Source organism: Cannabis sativa, chromosome 9, assembly GCF_029168945.1.
Source record: "Cannabis sativa cultivar Pink pepper isolate KNU-18-1 chromosome 9, ASM2916894v1, whole genome shotgun sequence".
NCBI classification, from domain to species: domain Eukaryota; kingdom Viridiplantae; phylum Streptophyta; class Magnoliopsida; order Rosales; family Cannabaceae; genus Cannabis; species Cannabis sativa.
In genome coordinates, this window is record NC_083609.1 from 5,177,242 (window position 1) to 5,196,547 (window position 19,306).

The window sequence follows — 19,306 nt, forward strand, 5'->3', positions numbered from 1 at the left end:
ATTGAAATTTAATGGCTCGTTTGGTATGTTGTATTAGGTCGTATTGTGTTGTATTGTATTATATTAAATTGGATTATATATTATATTTTTATATAAAACTATATTAAATTTTAATTTATACTATAATATTATATATGTAAATGTCCATAAAAGTCATTACCACATATAATTTTACATAAAAATATTGCATGAAATATAATTTAATATAATACTATACAATACAATACGTTCTAATACGACGTACCAAACGAGCCCTAAGTGTGCAATTGGATATCCAATTAAAAAACCGATCCAATATTCCAATTAGTAATTGGATTGGATTGGATTGGATTTTGAGGTCTAATTGAATTGGATCGGATGAGCAAAAATACATTGAATTAGATCGATTGCCCACCCCTCCCTAGTGTATATATTATCTTCATATAAACAATACCTACACATACACAGCTTTAATTGATTCATTCTTAAAAACATAATGAACCTTATTATTTAGTCATATAAGTAAGAACAAAAATAATACTTCCTTGTAATAATTAGCATGGTAAGCCCTCCCTAGTACATGTATAATTAACAAATATATATAAAGAGATATGGTTGTTATATGCATGTGGAATCAAGAATTATTATACCAATTTATTATTTTTAATAATAATGATAATACTGGTAGCTGTCACTGAATATAATCACAAATGATATAATTAATGGCAATTATTTTTTTATACCGATAATTCTGTTAGATATATATTATATATATACTATAATTATCTCACAATATTCTAACATATATATAGCTGTCCTATATTATTTGCTAGAATTGGATTAACAATATATATATATATATATATAAAATTAACAATAACTAAACAAAATGTGTGTGTATATACGCCAAATTATGAAATTGTATGTACGAATTTTGTTTATTTATTTATTTAAAAAGCAAAGATCACTCTTTTTATTTTATTAAGAAATAAGATCACATAAAAGTTTGTTTTAGAATTAGAAGTTTCTTTCAAAAAAAAAAAAAAAAAAGAAGAAGAAGAAGAAGAAATAAGATCAAATTAGAATAAACAAAAAAAATAAAAGATAACATATATAAAATTCTACAGTATACATAGGTAGCTTTTACGACTTTATTCTCTTATTGGGTCCCAACCAATTAAATGATTCTCAATAATATAATATAATTAATTATAAATTTTCTGTATTTATTTACATAAATCTTATTATGTTTGTCAGCTGCCATATCCAAATCACAATAAAGCACTTATATATAAATATATAATAATTAATAATTAATTAGTTGTAGCTAGCTAGACCACCAAAAAAAAATTGTATTTTTTCTATATTTATATCATTATTATTTTATTTATATTTTCACTCTTTTTAAATTACAAAATCACATGCAAAGAAGAAAATTAATAATAATAATAAGTTAAAAGTTGAAGATCAAGAAGACAAATGTTTATGTTTATTGAGCATAGATTTTTACAGTCACGAGATAAGACAATAATATTTTTTCTGGTATTACTGATCACCTATAGCACCCAGTATTAATTGTCCTAATTTTTTTTTATAAAGGACTAATTAAAAAAGTCTTAAATAATATATATACACAATATTCCTATATATAGTCAAAGCCATCACTTGCCAATGAATGAGATATATATGATCAGTAGTACTAACCAAAAAAAAAAAAAAAAAAAAAAAACTAAGAAAAAACAGATCTTTCCAAAAGATTTGTATAATTACTTTCTTGGAAAGGTATTTAACCAGACAAATCAAACAGAGACATATTTGATAATTAATATTAATTCAAAATAAAATATGTAACTTTTTTTTTACTATTATATATTCACCGTGGATTGAGGGGACCATCACAATTCATATATGGTGGCTTTGAAATAAAGTAATAATAGAGATTATTCTGTAGTCCGTGACCCACACATTCACACACTCTCAATCAAATAGATCATGCCTAATTAATAATTATTTCACATGGTAAAAAAAAAAAGAAATTATCTCATAATATATAAAAAATTGATTTGAAATGTAATAAAAAAAAACCAAAAAAAATATATCAGTATAATGTTTAATACTAACCAATATGTTCTATTACTATTGATAATAATATTTTTAGATTAATATGATTAACCATTTTTACCTAATATCAAACTCTGCAGATAAAAATATGTAGCTATCAAACTCAAAGCTATGCGTATTGATTCTCATTCTATTTTTCACATACAATATCATCTTCTTTTTTATTGGTTTTTATTCTTTTGTTGTTGTTAATTTTAGCTTCACAGCTTTAACATCTTATTATATTTTTCTTATATATAATAAATATAATATATATCGACGTGGAAATCTAATCATTTAAAAACTGTTAAATATATATATGATGATATTGCCATCTTGTAACGCTATACTCATCCATCCAATTAATTTGTTAATAATCTATATATATATATATTCTCTTTCATGCATTTTCTAACACTATATATACCCCTTTATCTCATTTCATTTTTATCCAAAACCAAAACCCAAACTCATTACTACTATAGCAGTACTTTCCACTATTCCATTACTCCATCTAAAAAATCTGGCTAGCTATTATGGCCAAAACCACCAATATTAACGACCTCAAATATGGTCACACACTTGTCGTTTTACTATTTTGTGTGTCGTTTTGTATTAGTAGCATAATAGTAGTGGAAGCACGGCAACCATTTGCTTGTGACCCCAAAAAGGGTATCACAAAGAGTCTAAGATTCTGTGAAACGAGACTACCAATACACGTAAGAGCTAGAGACTTGATCGGACGGCTGACATTGGCTGAGAAGATCAGACTGTTGGTTAACAACGCAATTTCTGTGCCTAGGCTTGGGATTGAAGGCTACGAATGGTGGTCGGAGGCTCTTCATGGGGTCTCCAACACTGGTCCTGGGGTTAAGTTTGGTGGGGCCTTCCCTGGTTCCACTAGTTTCCCTCAAGTCATCACCACCGCTGCTTCTTTCAATCAATCCTTGTGGCAACAAATCGGACGGGTAATATTAATTCTCTCTCTCCCTCTAATCTTGTAATAATAATAATAATAATAATAATAATAATAATAATAAATATTTATCGGCTAACATGCACCACAGTCTTTTTCTCCTCCTCTCTCTCTCTTATATATAATAAAAAATTAATTAAGTATTTTTTGATATTACTTATTAAATTAAATTATGTAAGTTTAGTATCGGGTATTACATATAACAATTATTTGGCATTGATGTAGTTTTCATCATATTATATTATATTATATATATATAAGCAAAATGTGGATTATATTATTTATATAGTCGTACCTATTTTTTTTTTACAACTAAATTATGTATTTGTTTTTGGAGAAATAATGCTATTTCTAAATTACTAAAATCTAGAATAAAACGATAGTTTTTTTTTTAATTAAAAAAAAAACGAGGGGACATATTAAAACATATTAATTTATATATAAATGATCAGTTGAGTTAGCTTTATCTATATATATGAGCTCTCTCCTAATTAACTCTGGCAAGGATTGTGTGATAGTTAGAATTTTAATTATTTATCTCAGTCAATTTGTTACGTCGTTTTAAAAATATATATTTTTTATTTATTAAATATATGGTTGGAAGTAAATTGAGATTTGTTTTTGTTTTTTTGACATATATATCTTACGTTGTTATGCTTGGTTTGAGAAAAATAGATTATATATATATAAAAAAGAAATTTATGGTTGTAGCAAGTTGCAACAATATCTAGTTTCGTTTTTTTTTTTTAGATTATTAATTAATTATACATGTATATAAAGATAGATTAAAGGCATTTTTACGTTGTCTTTTACTATAACTAAAAGATTCTTGTTATTAATTTGATAAGTATTTTCTTCTCTTATATTATTATTAAAAGACCTTTATCACTGGTAGTCACAATCAACAAGGCCATATATATACATATAGATATAATATAACATGGCCTATTATGTGATTGAAATTAATTTAAGAAGATAATATATAATATCTTTTTTTTCATGTATATAGATTGTAAACTTTATTAATTTTTGGTTCTTGAGACTAAATTAAGAGAATAATATATTAATTAAAAACTTTATTTTGGTCCCACCACTATATTTTAAGATTTTAATTAATTACTTACTAAATATTTATATATATAATATATTCCATATGATTTAAATGATATCAAATTGAAAAAGAAAGTTGACTATATATATAACTAATGGTACTTATTAACACATATGAGAAGTCCTTTATGTCATCATGAAAATTAACTACTACAAAAAGACAACAAATGAATATCTTCATCTTTCAACAAGTTATTAGGTGGTTGTTTGATTATTTTTTCTTCTTATCCTTTAATTAATTCATTTCAATTATTCTTTTTCTTTCGACAAGTAATCTAGAAAGTTGGCCTCTTTTTCTAAATTAATATATAATTTTCAATAGTTAGAGTTTATAAATTAACCCAAAATGACTCTTGCAGCCTTACAAAATTGACAATTGTACAAATTGTTGCTTTCAAAATAATTGCAATTGAACATTTTTGGGGTTACGTATAATTTTAAATCTCAATAAATGATAATATGTTATGGACCATATAAAAATACATACATTTACGTAGTAACTTAATTTTTATTTTTTTGGCTCTAATAAATATTAAATTATTTTATTTTGGATTCACAGGTAGTGTCAGATGAAGCAAGAGCAATGTACAATGGAGGACAAGCCGGTTTGACATATTGGAGTCCAAATGTGAATATTTTTCGGGACCCTAGGTGGGGCCGAGGCCAAGAAACTCCCGGTGAAGACCCCGTCTTGGCTGCAAAGTACGCCGTTAATTATGTTAAGGGACTCCAAGGTGCCGGGTCAGGAAATAGGCTCAAGGTTGCTGCTTGTTGCAAGCACTACACAGCCTATGATCTTGATAATTGGATTGGTGTAGATCGGTACCATTTCAATGCTAGGGTAAGAAAATAATTCATATCTTATAATTTTCTTTATTATTAAATATTGATTCATTATAAATAATTTTAATTATTATTTCTACATTTTTTAGTCAATTATATATTCTACAATATTCATATAGAGTGTGCATATGTTTTATTTCTGTTTTCAATGCATGAACTTTCTTGGCAAAAAAAAATAATTATAATGATTTATTTGTGTTGTGTGTTGTACTTTTGTCATTGTCTCTCTTGCTCATATACCATTATTTTTTTTAGTATAAAGCTGCAGAAGCATGCATAAAAAAGGCACTTGTAATTGATTATTCCTTACCATATAATAATGATATTATTATTAATTTAGTTTGGTAAAAAAAATATATATTATTAGTCACATAATGATGATAATGATCAATTTCCAATTATGTGTTAAGAATCCAAAATCACTAGGTTTTCTTGCTCAGAGAGTTAGGGGAATTATTTGTGGTCCTAAAACACTTAAATATACATAAATATATATATATATATATATATATATAAATATACTATCTAAGATGCATTATTTTGGACTTCATTAAAAAAAGTGACAGTAATTAATAATATTTAATAATTGAAATAGCCAATCCAAAAGCTTATTATTAGTTACCGCTGTCAACCAAGTCAAACTAGTTTACTTAATTTCTCTTGATAACATTAATGCACCTTGCTCGTGCTACTTGTAACTTTTCAGATAAAACTACTAAAAATTGGTATTATGGTTTTATTAAATATGAGTGTGGTCCACCTTCTTTTTACTAGACATGGTTTTTTTATTCAATATTGAATTGCCCATCTCATTTAAATATAAAATACACATCATTTGGTCTTTTTTGAAAAACCAAATATCTGTTGTAGGAGGTCTCTACCTAGCTTTTTGTATTTAGATTTAATTTAATGAAATTAAGTTTACAATAATTAATACATCTCTGTTCGATTGATTCAACTATTGACCTCACAATTATAGGTTGACAGGGTGAAAACAAATATAAAATTTGTTATTTTTCTGATTTTCTTTTGTATATATAAAATGGTACTTTTCAAAAAATTAAAGACTATTTTGTATGTAATAAAATAGCATCTTTGATAATTAGGGACCCCATTGTAGAGCGAACATAATGCATGGGAAAAATTCAATTCTATATACAGTTATAATATTTATAGTTTTTTTTTCAGTAAACTACAAATTTATGGGTTTTTAGTAACTAGGTACCCTTATAGTAACTAGAAGGTTAACCAGCTACTATAAGAGAATAACTAGGTACCTTATGTTATTTTTTTCAATATTTTTTTTACATTTTTCTAAGATTTTCTTATTTCTAAGAAAAAACCATATTTTTACAAATTTATACTACAAAAAATCATATTTTTTTTTTCTTAATATAAAGGTGAGCAAGCAAGACTTGGAAGATACCTATGATGTACCATTCAAAGCTTGTGTAGTGGAAGGAGATGTTGCTAGTGTAATGTGCTCTTACAATCAAGTCAATGGAGTACCCACTTGTGCTGACCCTAATCTACTAAAGGGCACAATCAGAGGTCAATGGCATCTCAATGGGTAAGTTTGTCATTTTCAATTTTATTATTAAAAACTTTTTATGAAATGAATAATAATTATTTTTTGATTGGCAAAAAACAGATATATTGTCTCAGATTGTGATTCTGTTGGTGTTCTATATGATTCTCAACATTATACTAAGACACCAGAAGAAGCAGCAGCTGTCACTATCAAATCAGGTTTTTAGAAAAATACCATTATTTTATACAAGTATTATATTATATTATGAGATGAGATTTACATGTATAGTGATACATTATTATTGTATTGACATATAGGTTTGGATTTGGATTGTGGGCCGTTCCTAGCAGTTCACACCCAGGGAGCTATAAGTAAAGGCTTATTGAGTGAAAATGATGTTAACAATGCTCTTATTAACACAGTCACAGTCCAAATGAGATTGGGCATGTTTGATGGTGAGCCATCAGCCCAACCATTTGGAAACTTGGGCCCAAAAGATGTTTGCAGTCCAGCCCATCAACAATTGGCTCTTGAAGCAGCCCACCAAGGCATTGTTCTTCTTCAAAACCTTGGCAAAAGCTTGCCACTCTCAACTCGACTTCACAAAACTGTAGCTGTCATTGGGCCCAATTCTGATGTTACTCAAACCATGATAGGAAACTATGCTGGTACTGTTTTACTTTTTCAAATTTACCACATTAAACACTTTTCAATTATACCACTTTAGCAATTCGATTTTACAAAACTTTAATCTCTTTGTTTTTAGGTGTTCCTTGTGGTTATGTGACACCGCTACAAGGAATAGGAAGGTATGCCAAGACTGTTCACCAAAATGGGTGCACAAGCGTTGCTTGTGGCGACAACCAACACTTTGGTTATGCAGAAGTTGCAGCTCGACATGCTGATGCCACCGTCTTGGTAATGGGCCTTGACCAATCAATTGAGGCCGAGTCCTTGGATCGAACTGGGCTTCTCTTACCAGGCCACCAACAAGAGCTCATATTAAGAGTAGCTAAGGCCTCTAGAGGCCCAACTATTTTGGTCTTAATGTCTGGTGGCCCAATCGATATTTCATTTGTCAAGAATGAGCCTCGTATTAGTGCGATTCTTTGGGCTGGATACCCTGGCCAAGCTGGTGGTGCTGCCATTGCTGATATTATATTTGGTTCCAAGAGTCCAGGTAACTTATCCAGTATTTTCTCAATAGTTACTACAATATGGTATTTTTGAAAATAAATTACATAAAAGTGGTATTTTTTTTTCTTTTAGGAGGAAAACTTCCAATGACATGGTATCCACAAAGCTACCTATCTAAAGTGCCAATGACAAACATGGACCTAAGAGCAAACCCAGCAAGAGGGTACCCGGGGAGAACATACCGTTTCTACAAAGGCCCAGTTATTTTCCCTTTCGGGTTTGGGCTTAGCTACACATCATTTTCTCACAAACTAGTGGAAGGCCCAACACAAGTCTCTGTGCCATTATTGACCAGTTTCCGTTCTTCTTCTACAAACTCAACAATGTTAAGTAAAGGTATTAGAGTAACACATACAGAGTGCAATTCCCTCTTTTTAGGAGTACACATCGATGTCGAAAATAATGGGCCTGTGGATGGAACCAACACATTGCTTGTGTACTCAAGCCCACCAAAAGGTAAATGGGCTGGAGAGAAGCAATTAGTGGGCTTTCATAAGGTCCATTTAGTAGCTGGGTCAAGACAACGAGTCAAGATTGATGTTCATGCTTGTAAACACCTAAGTGTTGTGGATGAATTTGGGATCCGAAGGATTCCAATGGGCCAACATACACTTCATATTGGTGATGATCTCAAGCACTCTATATCATTTCAAGCTGATTTAGGTGAAATTAAGTCTTAGAAAATTCAAACTGTCAATACACATTGATGAGTGAAAAATAAATCTTACATATATTACATATTCTAGTTTTTTTTACAATAAGTCTCTTGTGCATGTAAAAGAAAGGAACACGTGGAAGAGATATAGATATAATTCAATTTCAAGTTAATCAAGATCTTTTGTTGAAAGATTGTGTTTCATAGTGTATTAAATCAATCTTATTGTGAAACATTAATTAATTTGAGCATTTTAAAGGAAAAAAAACTGTATCTATAAATGGTTAATTTTTTAATAAAATAAAAAATTAATTAACATATCAAACTTATATTAATTTAACACAGTATGATACGCGGAGATCTTGATTCATTAGAAAGGTAACATAAAAGAGATAAGTGTCTTATATATTATATATGCGAAGGCATGTAAAAGAGAACTATTGTAAGCCTTTAGGCCCAATTATATAGCAACAAAAGTGTAATTATTCAAGCCCATTGGCCCAATTATTTGGCAATAAAGAGTTTTAAAAAAAGAATTTTGTTATTTATTATTATTATTATTATTATTATTATTATTATTATTTTACAGGAGAGTAAATTTGAACTTGAAATTAAAATTTTTTGTTATACATCTTTAAGTAGTTCTTATTTGGAGGGAAATGGGTCTTAGAGAAAATATAAACAGGCCACCATATAAACAAGAACAAAATTAGCAATCCAGAATACAAATTTATTATATTTAAAATTATTAGGGGTATTCATCAAACCGCTCAAATTGCCTACACCGCAAAAAAATGCGGTATAAAATTCTTTGCGATGCGGTCGTAATTTGAATTTTTATTAAACCACGTGGTGCGGTTTGCAGTTTTGAATTATTAATGTGCAGTTCAAATCGCACCGCACCGTACATTATAAAAATATTTTTTTTATATATTTATTTGGGTCTAATATATGAATGTCCAACTCAAAACTCACTAATTATTGTATTATTGAAACTTATTTATTTTTTGATATATATATTTAGTTTCAAGACTTATGGTATTTTTGACAAGTGTTTATCAAATTTTATTGTATTTGTGATAGTCCAAATCTCAGAAATTGCAAAAACCACACTGCACATCACTATTATCTGCGATGCAGTTTCTGATGTTTTCTAGTTTCGTGGTGCGGGTGTGGTTTGAGAAATTGAAAAAACTACATGTACGGGTTAGTTTGAAAAAATGGTCAAAAATCGCACTAACCGCACCGTGAACACCCCTAGAAATTATGTCTTAGTAATTTATGTGAGTGTGTGAGAATAATTTAAGTACAATACTCATAAAAAAAAATATATATTTAAATTAAATTTTATTTAAAAATAAATTTAATTATTATATAAAAATAAAAAATATTCTTCAACTTCTCTCTTTATTACAATAAGTTAAATCATTTTTAAATCGTAATTTTTAACTTAACCATAATATAAACATGATTGAACAAAAAAAAATGAAACTGATTTGGTTTTCTCCTATTTTTACTAATTAGAATTCGGTCAATCTGATAAATTATTATTAGATAAACTAATCATTTTATATCCCAAACTAATTATTTATTTTGTAAAATTTATGATATTTTGAAATTATTTTTTTTCAGAAAAAATAAAAATAAAAAAGAAATTTTGAAAATGATGTTGATAGGCGGTTAGGAGAATATATATATTTTTAATAAAATAAAATAAAACAGATATAATCCTATTTTGATTAGAAATTAGTAAAAACCTAATTTGATTAGAACTATAATAATAATCTTCTATATATATATACACATTACACGCATAAGTTTAATAATAATTGTGTAGTTAGAGAAAACAAAAAAAAAAAAACACTTGATTATTTTTATTTGAGTGTGTGTGGAAGTAGTAATTAATTATGGCAACAAAAAAAGCCTCCTTTATGGAAATCTTGATGGTAAGTAAAATGTTCTTCTTCTATTCTTCTTCTTCTTCTTTAATTCATTCATTTATTGTTTACCCCAAAAGCAACAAGAGAACCAAAGTAATAATTCTGTAGAAATTAGGCAGCCATAGTTTACAAGAAGAACTCAAATCTATATGGGCTCCTCTCAAATCTAAAATCACATTTATTTCATAAATACCCAATAAAATCAAAGTTTACAAAAATAAATAGTTTCAAAATTTATGATAGTTTGAAATTATTATTATTTTTTCAAAAAAAAAAAATCATTTGAAAATGATGTCGGTGAGGAGGAAATCTGATAAAATATCTATATCTTTGTTTTTTTTTTTAAAAAAAAAAACCTAGTTTGACTAGAATTATATTAATGATATGTTATTTTAAGATTTTTTTTATTATTTTTGACTAATAATTACTTCATTTTTTTTTATTTTTTATTTATCATTTTTCAAAAAATGTATGACAATTCATTGAAAGAGAGTAATTTATGAAAGCTAATATTGTTTTTTTTTTCTTTTGATATAGGGAATTCCATCAAACCAACTAAAGCAAACTACAACAGAAGAAAAAAGTTACTCTCAACGAGATCTTATTATATCGGAAAAACAAGAAAATTTCAAGGTAACAAAAATTCTCCAAAATTTCTAATGGGACATTATTTAAAATAAACACAATATTAATAGTTTGTGCAAAGCATGTTTTATAGTAACGTTTGGAAAGTATATTATTAGATTAACAAATACATGTAGAATTCTTTTTAAAATGAATTTGTTGTTATTGTATTAAATTCATAACACAACTAGCTATAAAATTCATATATATTATTTTTAACTATGTTATGTAGTTTTATGAATAAGTTTTAGAGTATATGTATAATTCATTAATGAATCTTTTTTAATGATCATAGGAGCAAAATTTAAGTGAGTGGTCATCTCCACTAAAATTATTGAGTCAAGATAAAGAAGCATTGTTGAAAGTTCCAGTTTTATTTGCTTCCTTCGATCAAACGAGCCGATTAGCTTCGGGATACGGTGCTTGTTCGGTGATAGCAATACTCATAGCTCACTGGCTTCATTGCAACCCAAAATTAATCCCCACAAGGGTACAATTTGAGTCCCTAATTATCCAAGGCTCTTCTGAGTGGCGAGCTCTCAGCAACGAATCCTCTTATTATCAGAACAAATTTTATAACAATCACTTTGACATAGAGACTGTGATAAATGCTGGTATCAGACCAGTCTCTATTTGCACTGATAGATCAGTTACGGGGATGTTCGGGGTTGAAAAATTCAACTTGTTGAAGGATATGTTCTCTTTAGACAATATGTGGGAGACCATAACTAAGGATTTAACAACAGAGCCAAAAATTTTCGTTGTGGGTTGGAACGATCACTTCTTTGTCTTAAAACTAGAACTTCATGTTTGTTATATTATTGATTCATATGGAAGTAGATTATTTCGAGGGTGCAACCAAGCTTATATGCTTAAATTTGACGATTCAAGTGTAATTTACGGCACCGATCAACAAATTCTTTGCACGGGCAAAGACTGCTGCAAGGAATATATGAGAAAGTTTTTAAGTAGTACTATTGTTATGAATCTTGAGAAGGAATACAAGAGGGGATACATTCAATTACCTTATCTTTATGAGAAGTTGCAAGTGGACATGAGCTATATGTGCTTAAATGCTCCATCGCCAGTTCCATCTTCATCGTCGTCTTCCTTTGATGTTTCATCGCCAGTTCCATCTTCATCGTCGTCTTCCTATATATGATGCTCCATCGCCAGTTCCATCTTCATCGTCGTCTTCCTATGATGCTCCATCGCCAGTTCCATCTTCATCGTCGGCTTCCTATGATGCTCCATCTTCTCTTCAATTATGATGATTTTTCTTTTATTAGTGATGCTCATCTTCCTAATGAAGAGTAAATAAAAGTTTTGTGTTATGTAATGTTCAGTTAATATGTAATTATTTTATTATTTTGTGTTTATGTAAATATTTAATTAATATGTGAATTTATTTATTTTGTTGGAAATGTTTAAATAAATTTTAAATTTAATTATATGTGAGGAATTAAATTTAATAAGTACTACAAACAATCTTTAATAGTGACTAATGTATATCACCACTTTTAATCTAAGAAAATAAATCAAAGTATATGTAAATAAATCTTAACAGTTTGCCTTATAATTATAAATAAGTTAAGTTTGATATGACCATGCCTAATAACGAAGACCATATTATATCTCCAAGGAATAAACATAGTAAATTGTTTCTCGATATTCAAATGCTATTTATTTAGCCAATTTAGTACACTAAAAAAATTTAATAAATCCAACATTTTCATTTTGAGTCTAACTGCCTTAGTATGGTAAATAACCTCCAATAAAAATTAATGTTAAGATACAAATTTCAGTTTGTAAATCAAATGGATGTAAAACGATACAACAAAGATTCTTACAATAATTTACCTTAAGATCTTGATTAACCAACCAAGATTCTCCCTTAGATTCGAAGACCAGCTCCCTTTGCTTGATTGAGCTGAAATCCCTTCAGTTATGAATCTTAACTCCCTTCCGATGAAACGGTCTCCATTATCACTTCATCACAAAAGCTTAAACTTTTCAACAATGGAGGAACCTAGAAGGAATAAAGAAGAAGAAGAAAAAAATTCTGTCCTAGCAGAGAAATTTTTACCAAAGAATCAAATGACTGAGCGTTAGTTATGATCTTTAGGAATCAAGTAAAAGAGAACTATTGTAAAGCCTTTTGGGCCAATTATATGGGAACAAAAGTGTAATTTTTCGAGCCCATTGAAAGAGTTTTAAAAAAAGAATTTTGTTATTTATTATTATTATTATTATTATTATTATTATTATTATTATTATTATTATTATTATTATTATTATTATTTTACAGGAGAGTAAATTTGACCTTGAAATTAAATTTTTTTGTTATACATCTTTAAGTAGTTCTTATTTGGAGGGAAATGGGTCTTAGAGAAAATACAAACAGGCCGCGTTATAAACAAGAACAAAATTAGCAATCCAGAATACAAATTTATTATATTTAAAATTATTAGGGGTATTTATCAAACCGCTTAAATTGCCAACACCACAAAAAAATGCAGTATAAAATTCTTTGCGATGCGGTCGCAATTTGAATTTTTCTTAAACCGCGCGGTGCGTTTACAGTTTTGAGTTATTGTTAATATGCAGTTCAAATCGCACCGCACCGTACATTATAAAATTATTTTTTTTATATTTATTTGGGTCTAGTATATGAATGTCCAATTCAAAACCTACTAATTATTGTATTATTGAAACTTAATTTTTTTATATATATATTTAGTTTCAAGCCTTATGGTATTTTTGACAAGTGTTTATCAAGTTTTGTTGTATTTGTGATAGTTTAATTATTAGTGATAGTCCAAACCCCAGAAATCACAAAAACCACACTGCACCGCACTATTATTTGCGATGCAGTTTCTGCGGTTTTCTAGTTTCGTGGTGCGGGTGTGGTTTGAGAAATTGGAAAAACTGCGTTGTGCGGGTTAGCTTGAAAAAATGGTCAAAAACCGCACTACCCGAACCGTGAACACCCCTAGAAATTATGTCTTAGTTATTTATGTGAGTGTGTGAGAATAATTTAGGTACAATACTCATAAAAAAAAAGTTATATTTACACCCCATAAAATTATAAATACACCTCATTATTAAAAAAAATATAAACTTATATAATTTTTAAAAATTACTCTTCATATTTTTTTAAAAAAATTTCCTCACATTATTTTATGTTAATTTCAAAACTTATTTTGATTTTATTTTTATAATTTTTTTAACTAATCTATATAAATATATATATATTTTATTTTTTTTCTAAAAAAATTTCATATAATTTTATATTTTTAATTTTTTTGTCATAATTTTTAAATTGTAATTTAATTTTATTTGATAGGTATATTTTTTAAGAATATAAATTGAAAGAAAAAAGTTAAAAATACTTAATAAAATTAAAGATATAAATTTTATATAAAATAAAAATTATTAAAATGGGGTGTTTTTTGGGTGTAAATAAAATTTTCAAAAAAAAAAGTATATATATTTAAATTAAATTTTATTTAAAAATAAATTTAATTATTATATAAAAAAAGAAAGTATTCCTCAACTTCTCTCTTTATTATAATAGGTTAAATCATTTTTAAATCCTTAATTTTAACTTAACCATAATATAAACATGATTGAACCAAAAAAAAAAATCAAACTGATTTGGTTTTCTCCTATTTTCACTAATTAGAATTCGGTCAATCTGATAAATTATCATAAGATAAACTAATCATTTTATATCCCAAACTAATCATTTATTTTTTAAAATTTATGATATTTTGAAATTATTTTTTTTCAGAAAAAATAAAAATAAAAAGAAATTCTGAAAATGATGTTAATAGGCGGTTAGGAGAATATATATATATATTTTAATAAAATAAAATAAAACAGATATAATCCTATTTTTATTAGAAATTAATAAAAACCTAATTTGATTAGAACTATAATAATAATCTCCTATATATACACATTACACACATAAGTTTAATTATAATCGTACAGTTAGAGAAAACAAACAAAAAAAAAACACTTGTTATTTTTATTTGAGTGTGTGTGGAAGTAGTAATTAATTATGGCAACAAAAAAAGCCTCTTTTATGGAAATCTTGATGGTAAGTAAAATGTTCTTCTTCTATTCTTCTTCTTCTTCTTCTTTTTTAATTCATTCATTTATGATTTACCCCAAAAGCAACAAGAGAACCAAAGTAATAATTCTGTAGAAATTAAGCACCGCCCATAGTTACAAGAAGAACTGTAATTAAGGCTCAAATCAATATGGGCTCCTCTCAATTCTAAAATCACATTTTTTCATAAATACCCAATAAAATCAAAGTTTACAAATTAAATAGTTTCAAAATTTATGATAGTTTGAAATTATTATTATAAAAAGAAAAATCATTTGAAAATGATCAGTGAGGAGGAAATCTGATAAAATATCTATATCTTTTGTTTTTTTGTAAAAAAAAAATAAAATAAAAATAAACTTAGTTTGAGTAGAATTATATTAATGATATAGTATATATAAATAAACGTAGGTGTTAACTGTTAATTAGAGAAAATAAAAAAGTTATTATTATTTGAGTGTGTGTTGAAGTAGTAATTAAGTATGGAAACAAAAAAGGCATCCTTCATGGAAATCTTGATAGTAAGTAAAATATTTTTCTTCTATTCTTCTTCTTCTTCTTCTTTAATTCATTCATTATATCCCAAACCCCAAAAGCAACAAGAAAATCAAAGTAATAATTCTAGTTTTTTGTACAAATTAATTAAAGAGCCATAGTTCGAATTTTCATGATTGTTTTTTCATCTTTTCTTCTAGTTCTAGGTATGCTTTGCTTATGTTAATTTGTAGAGAAAACTAGATTGAAAAACTTCTTATTAATACAACTTAAAATTTAAATTAATTCAATAACTTGATTAAGTAAAATTATAGCACTACTATTTTTGGTTACTTATCGGTGGACTAATTATTAATCTTGTTATTTTAAGATTTTTTTATTATTTTTTGACTAATAATTACTTCAATTTTTTTTATTTTTTATTTATCATTTTTCAAAAAATGTATGACAATTCATTGAAAGAGAGTAATTTATGAAAGCTAATATTGTTTTTTTTTTCTTTTGATATAGGGAATTCCATCAAACCAACTAAAGCAAACTACAACAGAAGAAAAAAGTTACTCTCAACGAGATCTTATTATATGGGAAAAACAAGAAAATTTCAAGGTAACAAAAATTCTCTAAAATTTCTAATGGGACATTATTTAAAATAAACACAATATTAATAGTTTGTGCAAAGCATGTTTTATAGTAACATTTGGAAAGTATATTATTAGATTAACAAATACATGTAGAATTCTTTTTAAAATGAAATTGTTGTTATTGTATTAAATTCATAACACAACTAGCTATAAAATTCATATATATTATTTTTAACTATGTTATGTAGATTTATGAATAAGTTTTAGAGTATATGTATAATTCATTAATGAATCTTTTTTAATGATCATAGGAGCAAAATTTAAGTGAGTGGTCATCTCCACTAAAATTATTGAGTCAAGATAAAGAAGCATTGTTGAAAGTTCCAGTTTTATTTGCTTCCTTCGATCAAACGAGCCGATTAGCTTCGGGATACGGTGCTTGTTCGGTGATAGCAATACTCATAGCTCACTGGCTTCATTGCAACCCAAAATTAATCCCCACAAGGGTACAATTTGAGTCCCTAATTATCCAAGGCTCTTCTGAGTGGCGAGCTCTCAGCAACGAATCCTCTTATTATCAGAACAAATTTTATAACAATCACTTTGACATAGAGACTGTGATAAATGCTGGTATCAGACCAGTCTCTATTTGCACAGATAGATCAGTTACGGGGATGTTCGGGGTTGAAAAATTCAACTTGTTGAAGGATATGTTCTCTTTAGACAATATGTGGGAGACCATAACTAAGGATTTAACAACAGAGCCAAAAATTTTCGTTGTGGGTTGGAACGATCACTTCTTTGTCTTAAAACTAGAACTTCATGTTTGTTATATTATTGATTCATATGGAAGTAGATTATTTCGAGGGTGCAACCAAGCTTATATGCTTAAATTTGACGATTCAAGTGTAATTTACGGCACCGATCAACAAATTCTTTGCACGGGCAAAGACTGCTGCAAGGAATATATGAGAAAGTTTTTAAGTAGTACTATTGTTATGAATCTTGAGAAGGAATACAAGAGGGGATACATTCAATTACCTCATCTTTATGAGAAGTTGCAAGTGGACATGAGCTATATGTGCTTAAATGCTCCATCGCCAGTTCCATCTTCATCGTCGTCTTCCTATGATGCTCCATCGCCAGTTCCATCTTCATCGTCGTCTTCCTATGATGCTCCATCGCCAGTTCCATCTTCATCGTCGTCTTCCTATGATGCTCCATCTTCCCTTCAATTATGATGATTTTTCTTTTATTAATGAAGAGTAAATAAAAGTTTTGTGTTATGTAATGTTCAGTTAATATGTAATTATTTTATTATTTTGTGTTTATGTAAATATTTAATTAATATGTGAATTTATTTATTTTGTTGGAAATGTTTAAATAAATTTTAAATTTAATTATATGTGAGGAATTAAATTTAATAAGTACTACAAACAATCTTTAATAGTGACTAATGTATATCATCACTTTTAATCTAAGAAAATAAATCAAAGTATATGTAAATAAATCTTAACAGTTTGTTTTATAATTATAAATAAGTTAAGTTTGATATGACCATGCTTAATAACGAAGACCATATTATATCTCCAAAGGATAAACATAGTAAAGTGTTTCTCGAGATTCAAATGCTATTTATTTAGCCAAATTAGTACACTAAAAAAAATTAATAAATCCAACATGTTCATTTTGAGTCTAACTGCCTTAGTATGGTAAATAACCTCCAATAAAAATTAATGTTAAGATACAAATTTCAGTTTGTAAATCAAATGAATGTAAAACGATACAACAAAGATTCTTACAATAATTTACCTTAAGATCTTGATTAATCAACCAAGATTCTCCCTTAGATTCGAAGACCAACTCCCTTTGCTTTGATTGAGCTGAAATCCCTTCAGCTATGAATCTTAACTCCCTTGAGATGAAACAGTCTCCATTATCACTTCATCACAAAAGCTTAAACTTTTCAAGAATGGAGGAACCTAGAAGAAATAAAGAAGAAGAAGAAAAAAATTCTGTCCTAGCAGAGAAAAATCTTTATCAAAGAATCAAATGACTGAGCGTTAGTTAGGATCTTTAGGAATCAAGTATATATAACCCTAACTCTCACTATATCGACTTTGAAATCTCACATGCCAACACATGATAGTTGTCCAACCTGTCAAAAATAAAAAATGAAGCAATATCATGCATTGGAACTACCGACTGTCCACATAACACAAAACTCATAAATTTTTCACACAAAAAATATGGTTCTTACAATCTCCCCCTAGCTTAAAAAATTATGATGAATGAATTAATTAACACAATGTAAGAAGATAAGCAACAGAAATTACAACAATAAAAAATAACATACACCGAGTATGACTACATAAACAACCATGAGACACACACATAATTTGCCACACATAAAGATATGGTTCCTACATTCTTCCCGTTAAAAAATTATGATCAATGCAACAACAACATAAGAAAGCATGATTAATGGTTAATGAAAAACTAACAAAAACTAAAAAAACTAGAGATGTTAAATTGTCACATAATAATCACCAATACAACCAATATACAATATCTCCCCTCATTGAGCATAATGAAACACTCCCATCATGGAAACTCCCCCTGGGTAGATGATTTGTAGGTTGAATAACAAAAGGGACAGTGTGTTCACTCTGAACAACATCAAGTTGCTCCCTCTGGACTTGACTGCTTTGTCTTAGTCCATTCCTTTTTTCAACAAGTTTGTTGACGGTCTTGGGAACACTCAAATAAAAAGGCTCCCCTTAAACACTAGCTGATGGAAATGAACTTGATAAATCACTAGTAGTGTGTGTAGCAGTAGAGCCAGAAACAAGCAACTTAGTTAAGGCATGAAGAACCCACCATGTGACAATTTGAGTGCACCTCAGTAAGTGCATACTCATAATTAAGCAAGGATATTTTTCCAACAACCATCGCCATGGAAAATATAAAGAGCATAAAAAGACTAACAATTTTAGAGAGTTGAAACCAACCTCTAGACTTTATTCAAGCACAAAGAGAAAGAAAATGAATTACAACATTTGAAGACATTAAATTTTTTTCAAGAATTGCAGCCGAAAGAATCTTAATTATGCGTTCTTGATCGATTATCAAGCTTTGATTTGTGGAAAAATTACAAC

General features: G+C 27.9%; 3 protein-coding genes across 3 annotated transcripts; all 3 read left to right on the top strand.

Moving 5' to 3' along the window:
- The first annotated feature begins 2,411 nt into the window (after positions 1-2,411).
- Positions 2,412-8,490, top strand: LOC115724183 (putative beta-D-xylosidase). Its single transcript, XM_030653656.2, has 7 exons — positions 2,412-3,047; positions 4,725-5,006; positions 6,409-6,578; positions 6,660-6,757; positions 6,857-7,207; positions 7,306-7,719; positions 7,809-8,490. The coding sequence occupies exons 1-7, from the start codon at positions 2,616-2,618 to the stop codon at positions 8,414-8,416; spliced, it is 2,355 nt and encodes a 784-aa protein (XP_030509516.2). The 5' UTR covers positions 2,412-2,615; the 3' UTR covers positions 8,417-8,490.
- Positions 8,491-10,298: 1,808 nt separating this feature from the next.
- On the top strand, positions 10,299-12,117 carry LOC115723503 (uncharacterized). The gene is made up of 3 exons (XM_061104623.1): positions 10,299-10,337; positions 10,869-10,964; positions 11,251-12,117. The coding sequence occupies exons 1-3, from the start codon at positions 10,299-10,301 to the stop codon at positions 12,115-12,117; spliced, it is 1,002 nt and encodes a 333-aa protein (XP_060960606.1).
- Positions 12,118-15,554: 3,437 nt separating this feature from the next.
- On the top strand, positions 15,555-17,389 carry LOC133031185 (uncharacterized). The gene is made up of 3 exons (XM_061104624.1): positions 15,555-15,593; positions 16,078-16,173; positions 16,460-17,389. The coding sequence occupies exons 1-3, from the start codon at positions 15,555-15,557 to the stop codon at positions 17,387-17,389; spliced, it is 1,065 nt and encodes a 354-aa protein (XP_060960607.1).
- The last annotated feature ends 1,917 nt before the right edge of the window (positions 17,390-19,306 follow it).